This window comes from Rhamphochromis sp. 'chilingali' (assembly GCF_963969265.1).
Source record: "Rhamphochromis sp. 'chilingali' genome assembly, chromosome: 2".
Classification (NCBI taxonomy): domain Eukaryota; kingdom Metazoa; phylum Chordata; class Actinopteri; order Cichliformes; family Cichlidae; genus Rhamphochromis; species Rhamphochromis sp. 'chilingali'.
This window is the reverse complement of record NC_137930.1, coordinates 56783618-56799542: the sequence shown is the minus strand read 5'-3', so window position 1 is coordinate 56799542 and position 15925 is coordinate 56783618. Positions and strand designations below refer to the sequence as shown.

The 15925-nt window shown below is 41.3% G+C and overlaps 2 protein-coding genes across 2 annotated transcripts; both read left to right on the top strand.

Annotated features, from left to right (window-relative positions):
* Positions 1–71: 71 nt before the first annotated feature.
* dapk2b (death-associated protein kinase 2b) lies at positions 72–15376 on the top strand. Its single transcript, XM_080874180.1, has 12 exons — positions 72–225; positions 791–964; positions 6637–6858; positions 7612–7750; positions 8776–8905; positions 9022–9070; positions 9163–9189; positions 9280–9432; positions 9885–9930; positions 12838–12927; positions 13045–13131; positions 14444–15376. The coding sequence occupies exons 2-12, from the start codon at positions 888–890 to the stop codon at positions 14519–14521; spliced, it is 1098 nt and encodes a 365-aa protein (XP_080730306.1). The 5' UTR covers positions 72–225; positions 791–887; the 3' UTR covers positions 14522–15376.
* On the top strand, positions 9941–12831 carry LOC308391547 (death-associated protein kinase 3-like). Its single transcript, XM_080874182.1, has one exon. The coding sequence runs from the start codon at positions 10643–10645 to the stop codon at positions 11258–11260; it is 618 nt and encodes a 205-aa protein (XP_080730308.1). The 5' UTR covers positions 9941–10642; the 3' UTR covers positions 11261–12831.
* Positions 15377–15925: the final 549 nt, after the last annotated feature.

Genomic DNA, 15925 nt, shown 5'->3' with positions numbered 1-15925 from the left:
AGCCTGCCACGCTCGCGCTGCAGTTTCATAATAGAGCCATCAGAGGGAGGGACTTTACGCGCACACAAAAGCCTGATGGTGATACCACCGGTGACAGAAAACAGCAGCCATCCACCCCGGAGGAGCTGTTTTCTGGCCCCAGCTGCAGCTATGAGACGAGGAGATCAACTGTAGGAGACGTGGACACTGATGCACCTTTATCATCAGCTCTGCAGCTGACTGAAGGTAAGACCCGGTGTTTTTAACTGCAGCCAGTTTTGTTGATACACTTGCGAAAAACTCATGAAACTTGCCAGAGAGGAAGTTTGTGGTAATTCAGCTTGTGAACATCTTTTTTTTTTCTCTATCTCTTTGTGTACACATACGTGTTCACTCCCATGCTGCACAGTTACATTTTATCTCTAAATCCTTATTCACAATTGTCACAATGGCCATGTTCTGATATTTACAAAGCCTGTGTAACTGCCATTCTCAACCTTTTTAACCAGACATAATGTTTCACAACAGATGCCCTGCCCTAATTAGCCAGAAATGTTCTTTTCATTTGTAATCCTCATTATACACTGTTATGCTGCTCAGACGCTGTTGTGCAAGTTGTAGTTTAAAGCCTGTAATACTAGTGAAGAACAAAGAGGACCCTTTTTTCTGTGCTGTGTTACGGTGTTAAGGCTTTCCCAAGAGCAAGGTGAAAGTAGCTCTAATTCAGTAAACGAATACCTTACAGCAAGCTGCAACTTGTAGTAAACATTTTCATCACTGCGCTCACAAACCAACTCATCTTTGTGTGCAGGAAGAGTACTCCTGGGGAGGCACAACAACTGGCATTACTGGAGCATATCGAAGAGGCTGTTTTACATATCTGTTTTACATATTAAGGAGCTACATCAATGAGGACGCCCGGCATGGCGGTATTCAAGCAAGAGAACGTGGAGGATTTTTATGAAATTGGAGAAACACTGGGAAGGTGAGGATTTGTTCACGATTAGTTTTTATGAAGGATGTCAATGAGAGGTTATTTGATCCCCACCTCTTAGAAGATGATCCTTCACAGTTTGTGTGAGTCAGAGGGTGAGTCAGTTTCCCTTGCAAGTGCTTGATCCGGTGGTGGTCCTGTGTATGTAGGTATGCAAACAGCTGGCCTGTCTAAGCTTGAACTGGGGAGTGTCGTTGGGTTAAAGTGGGCTGAATTTTACAGCTAGAGATAACGTACCAAAGCTAAACGCACTCGAAGAAAAGAAAACAGCCCTGTTTGGGGGTCAGATTTGTCAGTCCAGGAACGCAAATGAATTGTGAGCGATTTGCTTTGCATGGTCTGACTGTGGGGCGGTGGACCAGGGTGTCGAAGTGCTGCGAATAAACCCCGTAAAGAGCAGGCGTGAAGGAAACTGAGGAAATAAGTTACAGGAAGTTGGTAGATTACAATATGGATTGAGGAAGCTACGCCAATTTTGCACGGAAGGACAGCTTGGGCATGTGCACCACTCGATAACAGATTGAGCGGGTGTAAAAGCAAAGCATCTGACCTGTAGCCTTTCACCATTAATCCCAATATGCACTGTGTCCCAGTCTTTGTTGGGACATAGCTGCTTTGACACACCCTGATCCAGACCTGCTGTTGAAATGACTCCTTCAAAACTATAAAAAAAATAACCCAAACAAAAAACAGAAGAGGAAGACTTTTCAGCAAAGGCCTCGTGTAGCATGAAAAGTTCAAATGTATAAATATGAAATATTTTTACAGTAATCAGGCTTTGAGTAAAGCACTCACGTCTGATGGTTAAAAATAATGATTCACGAACAGTTAGCTGATCAATAAAATGAATAAATTATCTAATACTTTACGTAGTTTGCAAAGTAAATAGATTGTAAGCACCGTTTAAAACAAAAAAAGTACTGTCATTGATAATTGCACATGAAGTTGTAACATTGGAGGGATTTTCCACAGACATGCAAAGAGCAAGAAGGCAAAACAAACACGGCTGTTTGCACAGAGGCAACTCAAAAGCTGCTCATATCACCACAGACTAGTAGATGATTTATTAGGTTACATCAAGTAACCTAATAAATAAACCTAAGAAATTCTTTTAAAAGACTTTTAAAAACTTATATAAAAAAAAAAAAGCTGAAATACCCTTTAAACCCCTGCAAGACATGGCAGACATGGGAATGTGTTGCTCAAAGCTGAGCTGGTTTTCATGAGAAAACCTTTGCCTGAAAAGCAAAGGGGACTCTGCTGTGGGCTGAGTACATGTTTAACATCAGCATGTTGAAAATATGTGACCCTTTAAGCTACTGTGGTTAAAAGCCCTGGTTAGCTTTCTGAGTAACCAAACCTGTTACATTTTATCTTTCTGCAAAAGACTTTTCACTCACACTCACAGTTTTCTGGTGAGCCTCGGGGGACGTGTTTTAGCCCACTCACAGTTTTGACAGCCTCACGGGTTCAGAGCCCTCCACTCACATACCTCAGTGGAACTGTTACTCAATTGTCCTTTAAGAGTGTGGGGAAATTTGGCGGAGGGAGGCAAAAACTGTGTGACGTATTTGAGATGTCCTGTGCTGTGGTACTGTTGCACCATTTCTGGAAATTGAATTAATCATGTTGACAGGTTTCAATGTCTCACAGCCCCGAAAAGCAGTACTGAGTGACTGTTTCCACTAATGACACAGAGTTTTGGGTAAACCTGTCAGCCCTTTGACATGCGGGGCATGCTGTGACAAGTGTACCTTTCTTTCCATTCGACTGATGACACTTATGACATCATATGACAAAAGATGCCTTTAACAGGAAGCGGTGAGCTGTAACTGAGCATCAAGGTAAGGCTGAGAAAAAGGTCTTCATCTGAGATGCTGGACCCTGTTTACAAGTGAGCTTGTGTCCTTGTTGGCTCATAACAACTGATAGCTTTTAGTAGATAAGTAGTGCGTAGTGAGTCAGTGTCAAGAAACTACCATCTGTTAAACCCGCCCCCCCCCCCCCCCCCCCAAAAAAAAAACATGCAGACTTTCCCCAAAATTTGAATGCTGAATTTACTTTACACCATGGTTTCACTCTGACTTCCTGAATGCTTTCATGTTGACTTCTAATGGTAATCCCTTGACTTTTCGTCTAGCACCACCGTGTCTTTATTGCTATGTATGAAAGGTACAGCGAGTGACGTGATCCCAGGGTGAACTGTATGACTCTAACGATGCCTTAAATTGAATCTGGTCAGTTTGTTAATGTGTGGCTTCTTACAAAATACCTGCAGAAACTCACAAGACACCTATACTCTGTCTTGACGGTGAGATGGATATTTAAACATTAGTTATACTGACAGGAACAGCAGCATGTTTGTCACTGCTTAAGTTGACATTGAGGTGAAAACTCATCTGTCCATTAACACAGGTTCACAGAGTTTTTGCTCTCCAATCTGTAAACACTGCAGGAGCATCTTCCTGATATGCAAAATATTTTTCCAGTATCTATGTGGGTTCATTTAGGAGAAAATGATTCGGACTAACCATTTTACAAGTTTTCTTTATGGAATATCCAGAGGGCAGTGATGCAAATTTTAGGTTGCGGTGCTCGAACAATAAATGCGTTGAAGTGAAAAGAGCCCACAGGGCAGGCACACAGCTGTTTCAGATTACCAAAAAGTACTAGAATTTCTCTGTCTCTATAGCTTCGAAACATTCCTGCTGTTGTGTAAGTTGGGGAAATAAAGAGAGAAGGGAGTTTATTTGCTGCAGCCTAACTGAAGGACCTCCATGTTGACCTTTTGGACATCCCCCAGAGTTCCAATACTGACAGAAATTGTCCCATTACAAACAACACTAATGCCTCACAGATGCCGGTGTGTGCGTGTGTGGCTGGACTTAAATACCAGTGGGAATCTAGAGATTACTTTAGGGCTTAAATGCGGAAAGATTTCACTTACAGCGTAAAAAGCAGAAAATGTGGGAGACAAATTGGGTTTTCAAGCACCGGTAGAATTTTAAAAGTTGGAGCTGCATCCCGGCAGCCCTCAATGGCATTTGATTAGTTGCCTGGTTAGGAACAGCTTTCTGGGTCAACAGCGAATCTGGCGCTCTTCGTCATCCTGGTGGTTGCTCAGTTGAGAAACATGTTTAAATATTGGGTTGGCACCACTTGTCGGAGCATTCCTTCAACCTTGGCTGTGGCTAATGACCTTCAGCTGTTGGAAGTGGAAATTCTGCGGAGAGATGGCACTTTCAGCCCCGCTGGCCGGCTTAGGGCTAAGACAGACGGCACGCCTGGCCTTTTGTGGAATACCACCTCCCCCAGCATCTCTTTCCGCTGTTACTCTGCACTTCGTAGCAATGCTGGAGTAAAGCCCCTCTGCTGACATTTGTGTTGGGTGCTTTTTCACACATGAACTACAACTATCATCTCAAGGGCTTTTTCTATTTGCCATTAGTTATCAGGCAAATCAAGGGGACTGCTCATGCCCCAGTGATGGATCAGTTCCTCCCCTTGGGGTAATTGATGGATGTTTTTGCAAGTGGAATTCACTGAGTGACTTCCCCACCTCTTCAGTTAACACATTATCATCTCTAACAGGGAGGACTCGAGGGTGGAGACGTCCTGTGAATAGATCAGGCAGAGGGAGGATTTGAGATTCCATGAAGCTGTGCTTTATCACTCCACCCGCTCTCTTTTTATTTTCCTTTTAAGGAATGTGCGTGGGATTCTTTGTGGATTATTGCCTTAACGTATGTTTCCCCACTCTCTCTTTTCCCCCCCTGCAGTCTCTGCTGGGACATGTTCACACATGAATTAAATGATCTCAATAATAACTTCAAGGACTTTAGGCTTTTAATGTGTTTCCAGAACCTGAAAGCTATAGGAAATGCATCAAATCAATCTAAAGTTAAAGATTCCCTTGTCTTATTAGACGCACAGGTGAAACAACCACATGTAGTTCAGTGCAAATCCCCTTGCATCAAGCACTGCAGCACTTTAAAGAAACTCATACGCTTGTTTTTTTTCCCCTTGTGTATCAGAGATGTTCAGTTTTTTTGTTGAAGTGCTGCTGTATCAGACTGCGTCATATTTGTTTAAAGGTTTTAGACTTAATCTCTTCATTGAGGTTGTAATTGAAAGTCTGGGTTTATGTGGTCCCGCATTTACATAATTTTACATTGTTATTTTTGAGCATGTTTCATAAGAGGCTTAGCATAGTCAATGTAACAGCAGGTGTGATCACAGAGCACCGGACAGGGCGTGCCACAAAAACATGAAAACTGGCTCAACCATCTCGCACCGATGTAGGGTTACAGAGTCAGTAGCTGGTTTAAAACCACAAAGATAGGATTTAATCCCTTAATTTGTTTCTGGGTGCACATTGTAAACACCCTGAAAATACAAGTGTGAACTGTAGTGTGTTGTGGGTGTACAGATCTTCCTTGCACACCTCCTTTCTGCCCTTCTTTCTTTTCCACTCCTGCAGTTCAAGCGGGGGCTCTCACTCACCAACAGCAGAAGAAATGTGGCAGGTAAAGCAAGACTCTGTTTCAGTCTGGCTATTCTTAGCCCTCTAGACACAGATTGGACAGCCTCTCACAGCCACTCTGGAATTTCTGTGTGGACAGTTATGTCCAAAATTCATGAAATGCCTGCCAATTATTGTCTTTCCCCCTCTTTGGGAATTTTTCCCTCCACATTGTCACAATGTGTCTGTGCTTCAAACATGAAAATTCTTCGGTCCTCAAGCTTTAATGTGTTTTACCCAACCATTCCCTCCTATTCAGTAAAACTCTTGCCAGTTCTGTCACCACATAAGCCCTTGTATGTCGTTGTGGCATCACGCAGAAGGATGAGAAGCTTGTGTTCACAATAGGGTGGGCAGGTCATCCCCCAGCAACAGGAAACAACAAAGCAGCAGTAGTATGACAGCAAGCTTACTCAAGTGCTGGTCTGATATTAAAGCCACAGAAATTCCCCTCATATGGAAAATGGTCTCATATTTCTTGTTCAATCTGTCAGTAGGCAAGTTATGAGTGTTATGATTTATGTTAGGGATGAGTGAAATCAAAGGAATATATTCCACCAACTGGAGTCAGTACTGAAGCTCATTAATAATAAGATGCCATTAAAGATGTCGTAAGCTCATGTCTGACTATCACTTCTAACTAACATTCAAAACAAGAACGCAGTGATTCACTGAACAATATTGTCAAAGACACACCTCTGTTGTGATTTGCTTTTCTTTCAGTGGAGTAAACACTTGAGCTTGCTCCACTAAACTTGACAGGAAGTTAAAAGGAGTAGGAGGACAGAGGCTCTCTCAGCACCACCAGATTGTCTCATTGTCTCGCCAGGAAACAGGAAGTGATGGACCATACCGCAATTTTTCAGTCATCTGTGTACCAGAGCTTCCTCACCAATATCCTGTGGCTAAATGCAAAGAATGTTATTAGTTCTATTCCTTTAAAAAAAAAAAAAAAAAAGATGGTAGATACTACAAATCCTGATGCACGTAAATCAGTTGTCACGTTGAATGATAATGGGTGTAACAAGAAGAGTGTTCAGAGATCACATCCTCCACCAAGATGCAGGATGTTACTGCTTTTCCCGTGCTTTGTATGCTCTCTTGGCACTTTTTGTGGTGATTGCTTCTCTTTTGTCTGCAGTGGGCAGTTTGCGATTGTCAAGCGATGCATAGAGAAGAGCACAGGCAATAAGTACGCGGCCAAGTTCATCAAGAAGCGCCTGAGCGGGGCCAGCAGACGGGGTGTGAAAAGAGAGGAGATTGCGAGGGAAGTGGACATCCTGCAGCAGCTCCAGCATCCCAACATTGTAGCGCTCCACGATGTTTACGAGAACCGGACAGATGTTGTGCTTATCCTCGAACTGTGAGTCACCACAAGATTCTGCAATGCATTGCAATATCCACACAGTCACAACAATAAAGTTTTATCATGCTTTACTTCTTGAAAACTCCAAACATCTATGTACAATAGATAAGAGCCTGCATAACATAAAATGTGTTTTATTGGGATTGAAAAGTTATGTCAGTGCAGTCTTTTGAATGTTTGGCAGGAATACTGTAAAACTGCAAAAGTCCACTCATCTGTGAGTTTATTTCTGTTTGTTGAAGCTGTGTTTGCTGAAAACCATTTGCCCCTGATCATGTCTGCCAGAAAGAACCAAATGTCTCTTGCAAAGTCAATAATGCTTGTGCTGAAAAGAGGCCAAAAAGGGCCCCCGTCTGGGGTCGCTGAGTGCCGAGAAACATGGCAGGCCTGATTAGGACTAATTGAAAAACTCAAACAAAAAATATGACTAATGGCTGCAGAATAACGCACTGTCCTTCATTCTCATTTTCTCTGTATGAATGGTAGAGAACATTGTGCTTATGGGCCAAGGTTTCATACCATTTTTTCAGTTATGTTTATGGAAAAATACATTGGCCCATAAATAGGGCAAATGGACTAAAAACAGAAGCAAGTTGGCACCACAGACAAACATATCTCAGGCATCCAGGACTTGTGCATCAAATTTCCTGAGAACACACTTTAGATAAAAATGCTAGCAAGGGCTTGCTCCAGATTGTCTGAGCCCACAGTCACCGAGTGTCAGTTTGTGTGTGTTTGTGCGTATTGCAGGGTCTCTGGAGGAGAGCTGTTTGACTTCTTAGCTCAAAAGGAGAGCCTCAGTGAGGAGGAGGCCACTCAGTTTATCAAGCAGGTCCTACATGGAGTGCAGTACCTCCACTCCAAGAAGATTGCACATTTTGATCTAAAGGTAAACGTGCTTCTCCTGTGCTGCGCATCTTAAACTGCATTTGTTTTCTGTGAAACAGTTAAACTCTTTACCTCCATAGCAACTGTATTACTACGCACAAGCAATGCCATAAAGACCTTATGTATATGTATCTATCTATCTATAGCAGGTGTTTAATGTACGTACTGCACAGTTCTGCTATTCTGATTCACACATCCTTCCTGTTGTTTGTGGCCACCATCCAAACTCTCAGATACCGACACTTCAAAGTTATCTCTTTAGTTTCAGAGCTGTATCGCCCACGTTTCTATCTGAAAGTCGCTATCCTGTCTGATTTTTTTTCTAGCTGTGCATCTACGTTCCCAAGGTCTATTTTCATCAGATCAGTCAGCTATAACACCCATTAACCCTCCTGTTTAACCCCATTTTGACTTGGAATTTTACTTGAGAAATTCTTATCCCCCTTTTTGATTAAAATAAAGCTTCAGAACAGCTAAATAAACACAAGCCAACCCCAGCACCATAACCCTTCAAAGTCAATGTGAATGGTTCTTGATTTGCAGGCCTATTATATTGCACAGAGCCAAAGGGCAGCGCTGGGAAACAGGGAGCCCCTTTGACAAGTTTCCACAAGAGGCCACATCTTACTAATTGAATGCAGAACTGGGTGATAGTGTTCCTTTTTTGTTGTTGTTCCCTTTATGCCCCATATGAATCTGGTGAGCATATAACAGTAGAAATGTAAGAATGGCTCATTGTGAGTCCTCTTCACTGATGATGCTTTTGTGTTGATAACTGAAGGTGGATTAGGTACGCAAAATAACAACGCACTAGGTGTTTGAGTCATTCATGCCTGAAGCCTTGATTTTCAGTTCACACTGACACACCTTTACACTAATTAGCGTGATTAATTGTTTTTCTCTAATGCTTCCACAAAAGGAGGATTTCTCCAGGTAACTTGTTGCTTTTGTCTGTATTACTGAGCCTTGCTATTAGTGGAAATGTGCTGACATACATGCTTTGTTTCTTTATTTGCATTGGTGCAGCCTGAAAACATAATGCTGCTGGACAGGGATGCCACCTTACCCCGCATCAAAATAATAGACTTTGGACTAGCACACAAAATACAAGATGGGACGGATTTCAAAAACATTTTTGGCACCCCTGAATTTGTTGGTAAGTTTTTCTTTCTTTTCTTTTTTCTTTTTTATTGAGCTTGACGATTTTAATGAGATGCTTGATGTTTGGCCAGACGCTGTTTGTGATGTTGAGTGTGTGTTGTCTATTTTCAGCTCCAGAGATAGTCAACTATGAGCAACTGGGCTTGGAAGCAGACATGTGGTAAGAGCTTTTAATTACCTCTGACTCTGCTGACATCTGCACAACAGGTTGCAGTGCATAACTTTGGATTAATCTTGCGCCTTTTTTTGCAGGAGCATCGGCGTCATCACATATATACTGTAAGTTGAGATTCACAACGTCTGGGAATTTTAATGTATCTACGATTATCGACTGAGTCACGCATGCAAACGTTTGTGCTGTTGTTTCAGTTTGAGCGGCGCGTCACCTTTCCTCGGTGACACAAAGCAGGAAACGTTAGCAAACATCTCAGCGGTGAACTACGAATTTGATGAAGAGTTCTTCAGCAGTACCAGTGAGCTGGCCAAGAACTTTATCAGAGGGCTCCTGGAAAAGGAAACGAGGTAAAAGAGGAAAAAAGAAGAAGAAAGAAATTAGGTTACTAACAAATAGGTCAAGGCCAAAGGTCAGGTTTGAAATTTCATTACAAAGCCCAGTACCAGGCGGGGCTATGCTTTATAAAATCCTAATGAAGTGCACTCCTGACCCACATGAGAATAAACAGCCAGCCAGTAAGGATATATTTCTGCTGCACGGTGTGATATATAAAACCAGAAAAGAAAACTATTACAAAATGTTGCAAAAACACTTTCTTTGTAAAATGTGATCCTCTTCTTACTTTCTGACATGTGTTTCCATTTAAGCGTTTACGTGCACCTTCGGGAAACTGAATATTTCTGTGGAAGTTTGGTCTCGCTGTAATCCTTAGAGTCACCGTCTGCTGCACGACTGACCTACGTGCCCTGTCTGATGGAGTTGTTCTGGCATATTTACACAGCTGCATTTTCTCTTTTAGAAAACGGATGACAATAGAAGATGCACTGAATCATCCTTGGATTAAGGTATGGACATGATTTATGCAGTAGTGTTGCATGGTTTGTATAATCTGTGACTGTTGTCAGCACTTCATTCCCCCCTGCCCCCCCTTCTACGAGGAGTAAAATCTATTGCAGCTAATGTCAAAGGTAACATACGGGGTAGCAGGATCTTTTTTTTTTTTTTCCAGTGTTCACTCCCACTAACTGTGTACTTGTCCTGGATAGATGTTTCCATACTGTCCCACAGTTAAAGTATGTATATTGTTCCTGTTTGGGAATTTTTGTTTTTCCCTTCACATCTCACACTCATCTCATCCATCTTCACGCCATCTGCAATATTCCTTTTGTCTACAAAGTCAGTGGTCTGACTCTTGCAATATCTCGCTAATTGTATTTTAATGGAATGGAAACTTAACATTGTGCTGTGGTGAAGCCGTCTACCTCCCACTCAGGCTGATGAAATGCATGTGAGTGGTGTTTTGCTGTGAAGTCCTCATCCTGTTTTGATGCAAGCATGGATCCGGGAAACCTTACACGCTCACCAGGAATGTTTGCTGTTTTTTGGCACCCCTTATCAGCCGTGGCTTTCGCTCTGGGGTCACACACTAATCCTCCAGTGCCACGTCTGCTGGGATTTTTCACTGCTATACGTGTTTTCGAGATGCAACAATAAGACATCCTCTCACTCAGTCTCCCTCCCCCACCCCTACCCTTCTGTCTGAAGTCCTGCGGCCACATGGAGGAGGACAGCGCTGCCTCTGAGAAGAAAGCAAAGCAGTTGAAGACAAAACTACTTAAAGAGTACACTATCCAGTCGCACTCCAGCATGTCCCAAAACAACACATATGCCAACTTTGAGCGTTTTGCCCATGTATTGGAAGACATCGGATTAATGGAGACGGGATTGTCCGAGGTGGCGGAAGCTTACCGCACCCTGCAGGGTGACATAGAAGCACTGCTCTCCATTCACAATGACAAGGAAGCTTGGTACAAGGAGGAGCGGGACACCGCAAAGAAACAGCTCTCGCAAGCCTGCCACGAGTTTCGCAAAGTGGAGGCCACCAGGAAGCTGGTGCAAGAAGACATGAAGGCAGTAGATGTTTGTCTGGAGAGCATCAGCAAGAGGTACAACCACAGGCAGGGCCAACTGGATGCTCTGAGGCAGGAGCTGAACTCTGAGCTCCAGTGGCTCCAGGATCTGATGGGCTCTTTGCATCCTGAGGGAACCAGTGGTAGCATCCATAACAGAAGTCTGAGCACACATGTAAAGAAAGCAATGGAGGACCTGCTGCATCTGACTTGTGAAGGAGAAGTCTGCTCTGAGGCTGAACAGCCCCTCACTGAGTCTGGCTGACATAAACCATTGAAAAATCTTCTAAGAGTCAACAATTTTTCTTTCTTTCTTTCTTTCTTTTTTTTTTTAAATTGCACTCTTTAAATTTTATTTATTTGTAGATTTTCTTTATTGTTTAAACAAAAAAGATAAAGAGTTAAAGGAGAAGATGGTTATATCAGTTAATAAAGCTAGCCTGGCTTTGTCCGAAGGTTAAACAAACATAAACACACATTATAAACACTATTTTCTGCATGTTCTCCCTCTCCCTCCGTGAGTACCCTCCAGGTTCGTCCCACAGTCCAAATACATGCACATGTACATGTAATTCTAAACTGGCTGAAGGTGCCACTGTGAGCGTTAATAGTTGTCTCTCTCTCAGTGTTAGCCTTGCAACAGGCTGATGACCTGTCCTGAGTATACCCCGCTTCTGCTGGGATAGATTCCAGTCCCCTGAACTGAATGAAGAAAATGGATGGACATTATCAATTATAGAAATCTTAGTGCATTAGGTTTTGCCATTATTTTAAACAAATATCTACATTCTGGGAGGAGACCGTAAGGCAGACCTAAATCATTCCGGAGAGATTATATCTCTTAGGTATTTTGGAATGCCTCAGGTTCCTACAGAAACCCCCATTGAACCCTAACCCCCAGGTGACTAGAGAGAGGGGGTTTTGCCTCTGCTCATGGACTGCTGCCCCGAGCGTTGACATCTTTTTTGTTGACTTTTGACAGAGTCGGCCTGCCTTTTTTCTTTAGTAGGCCAAAGATAAGCTGAGCTTTAATTTCTTACTGGCTCTGGAATGCTTTTTAAATGACAGACAAGTATTGATCTTAACAGCAGGTACAGCAGCAAACATGATTAGTCCTTTAACTGGGATAAGTGGCACAATATTTTATTTTATTTATTTATTTATTTATTTTTGTGACACATGGATTTATTAAACTACGTTTATTTATTAATTTGGTGTTTTCTGCCTGAGCATTTAGCAGATTATTTTAGCTGATTTAGTAAAACTAAATGAAACAAATGTACTGTGCAATGGTTCTCTCAGTGGAGTGAACGATAAGTTCAAATGTTTTTTTATTGACTGATCTAAGTTTTTTTTAATTGCAATTTTCTTTTTTATTGAAATAATAATTAATCCTATTTAATACTCCATTTGTAAATGATAGTGGTTTAAAAGAAAGGATCTTTTTTATGGATTTTAATGTGCTCTATTGCTGAAGGTTGAGTTATTTATTTCAAAAGTATTTTCTATTTCTTTCTTTGAGATGTTTTTGCGCTAACCATAAAAACAACATCTATGATAAGATCTTATCTATCTAAAAATTTCTCACTTCCTTTGCCAGTATTAGCGTCTGAACACTCAGCACTCTTTTGTCTTTGTGCGCTGACATTTTACACTTTTGTCAACCATGAAATAAATCTTAATTAGAAATTATGACTCTTTTTTTTTTCTTTTTTTTTTTAATTTCTGTCATTCATGATCTGAAATGTCTTCATGGTATAGCTGATTATATTAGACAAGCACATGCGCACAGCTGACGTGAGGGACAGTTCTGCTTTCTGACATCTCACTGTGTTTCTGCAGCCTCTGAACCCCAGACAGGCCTTGGTGAAGAGACTATCAGTGGTCAACTTGGAGAACTTCAAGAGACAGTATGCTCGACGCAGGTGGAAGGTAAAATGCAGCCTTGGTACCAACTTGGACTATTACTTAAAGGAAGATTGCATTAAAAAAAATTGCACATGTCTTGCTTTGTAACCCATTTCTTTTTACTTTTGTCGGTTTCAATAGCTGTCATTCAGAATTGTGGCTCTGTGCAACCACCTAACACGAATCATGAAGAACCATAAGAATGAGAAGCTGCCTGAGGAGGACGGGGTAGGTTGCCGTGCAATGGTTTACATTAAACTGACACACATTGAGCTGCTCTCATTTATATTGCTTCAACCAACAGCTGGTTAGTTTAACTTTGCAAATACATTCCCCAGATACTTTATTGGGTACATCTTGTTAGTGCCAGATTAAACCCTTTTGACTTCTGGACTGCCTTAATTCTTGATGGCAGAGATTCAGAAAGGTTTTGGTCCATGTCGACGTGATTGCATCACACACTTGCTGCAGATTTATTGGCTGCAGATCCATGATGTGAATCTCCCGTTCCACTACATTCCAAAGGTGCTCTATTGGACTGAGATCTGGTGATTGTGGAGGGCATTTGAGTACAATGAAGTCATTAAGTTCATAAAGGTAGTTTAGGATGATTTGACCTTTGTGACATGGCAGCCATGAGGAGATGGGTACTCTGTGGAGATGGACATGATCAGCAACAATAATAAAGCGGGCTGTGGGTTTTTTTTTTTTTTTTTTTAAACGATGCACATTTGAAACTAAATTGTGCAAAAAAGTTATCCCTACATCATTAAACTACCAGCCTAAACTGATAAATCCGTGCATGCATGGATCTGTGCTTTCATGTTCTTTACTCTAAATTCTGATTCTACTATCTGAATGTCGCAGCAGAAATCTGGACTTAACAATGGGCAATGATATTTCAATCTTCTGTTGTACAATTTTGGCGAGTCTATGTTTCCTGGTCAATAGGAAACATTTTTTTTCTGGCCATTCTCTGTAATTCCTAGAGATGGTTGTGCAGGAAGAATCTCAGCAGTTTCTGAAATACTCAGACTAGTTCTCTGGTAACAACAATCATACTACATTCAACATCACTTAAATGACCTTTCTTCCCCATTCTGATGCTCCTGTTGAACTTCAGCAGGTCGTCTTGAGCATGTCTACATGCCAAAATGCATTGCACCATACTGCCATGTGGCTGGCTGATTAGATATTTACTTAATAAGCAGGTGCACTTACTAATGTGGTGATGAGTTTCTTTTATTGTACACTATTTCCACAGCATTTACAGATGTAGATGTCTAACTATTTCTCTGGGAGTATCTTTACAACAGACATTGTGTTCCACAGTGTTGCAGTGTAGCAAGCACAGTTTTATCCTGCTATATGCTGCTGGAGCTAAAAAATAAAAATAAAATAAAAATAGAGAGAGATATGTAAAAGAATGCTTAGAGTCTTTGAGCTGTCTCCAGTTGTGGAGACTCACAATTGTCACAATCACCACAAACAGTAACTATGTTACAACTGTTTCCTAACTGGGATGTGTTGGTCTTGTCAGAGGAATTGTGAAAGCGACCAAGAAGAAGAAACTATGAAGAGGAGACCAAGGACCAGAAAGAGAAGCAGCACTTCCTGAGAGCAACCCTCAGAGTGTCCGTCAGACATGCAGAACAGTGACTTTGCACCTTTATTTAGGGCATGCTCTGCAACTGTTATACGCCACTAAGCATAGTTACAATATATTTTGACATGACAGCAGTAAAAGTAGATTTTTTTTTAGAGTTTAAGGCAACTTCTTCATTCTGAATCAGCACAACTTCTGCTGTATGTCGGACATCGTTCCGGCATGTTTAAACATGTGCTAATCTTGCACTAGTAGCTATAGCTTGATTGCTGTTGACAGGAACTGTTGTGTATGTTAGCATATATGTGAGCATATATATATGTGTATGCTATAGACAGCTTCTGTCTAAAAAGTTCTCAAGCTGTTGTTTGGCACAGTATTGATACAGATTGATTGATATATATTTTAACAGATGTTAGCATCCAGAGTGTTAAATTAAAGGGTTTAGCGCTGCAGGATAACAACATGACAGCAGATCTTCAAATGTTTACGTGTTGTGCTTAACGATGTTTTATCATTAACTGTTAACCTCAAGATATAAGCCCCTAAAGCATCTGTATACTATATGTTTACATAGGATATTTTAATTTGTGCAAATTTTTCTGAGACTGTAACTGTGTTTCATTGACGAGTTCACTGACTGCATGTATCTACGGTATGCCTAATATGTGAATCTAATTCTGCAGTTTTAAATGGAATTGATAAGTCTTGCAATACTTTCATGTATTTATAAATAGATATACATCATGTCTTAAGTTCACTTTTGCCTGTATCTTAGCCTTCAGTGTTTTCAAGAAGCATTTTACTTTCTTTATATGTGTATAAAGTGTAAATTGAGAATGTGTTAAATAAATTAATGAACCTTGTTACTTTGACCGTTTTTATGAAACCAGAACTTGTTGATTTGATCTATTTTCTTAACGCTGTGGAAGGGACTGGTGCCTGTCTGGGCTGGTGCTTTGCATAAGGTAGGTTACACCCTGCACAGGTCACCAGCCTACAGGGCTTACACAGAGAGACACACAAGCCTTCATGATCACATCCATACCTACAGCCAATTAACATAACATGCATCCCTTTAGACTGTGGGAAGAAACTGTGTGCACAGAGACAACATGAAGTTCAAACCCACATCCTCCTTGTTGTGAGGCATCAGTGACAACTACACCCTGAGTCCTGGATATTAAACTCTCACCATCTCCTTTCTTTTAAGGCCAAGCAAAGTGTAAAATGATTTTCCCACACAGTGAAAGTGTGATTGTGTCTAGATGACCCAGAAATCCCAACCATAAATATGCCAAACACACTAAAGTAAAAAAAAAAATACAAAGCAGCTCTTGACGAGGAATAATAATCTCAATATCAGTGTGTTATCCACCTACTTTGTTGGCCGCTGCCATTTCTTCTGGCCACTGC

Excerpts from the sequence above, each read along its gene's own strand:
- dapk2b (XM_080874180.1), top strand. The coding sequence starts at position 888 with ATGAGGACGCCCGGCATGGCGGTATTCAAGCAAGAGAACGTGGAGGAT. Across the intron at positions 6,859-7,611 it reads GTTGTGCTTATCCTCGAACT|GGTCTCTGGAGGAGAGCTGT; the intron begins GTGAGTCACCAC and ends TGCGTATTGCAG. Across the intron at positions 9,931-12,837 it reads TGAATCATCCTTGGATTAAG|CCTCTGAACCCCAGACAGGC; the intron begins GTATGGACATGA and ends GTGTTTCTGCAG.
- LOC308391547 (XM_080874182.1), top strand. The coding sequence starts at position 10,643 with ATGGAGGAGGACAGCGCTGCCTCTGAGAAGAAAGCAAAGCAGTTGAAG.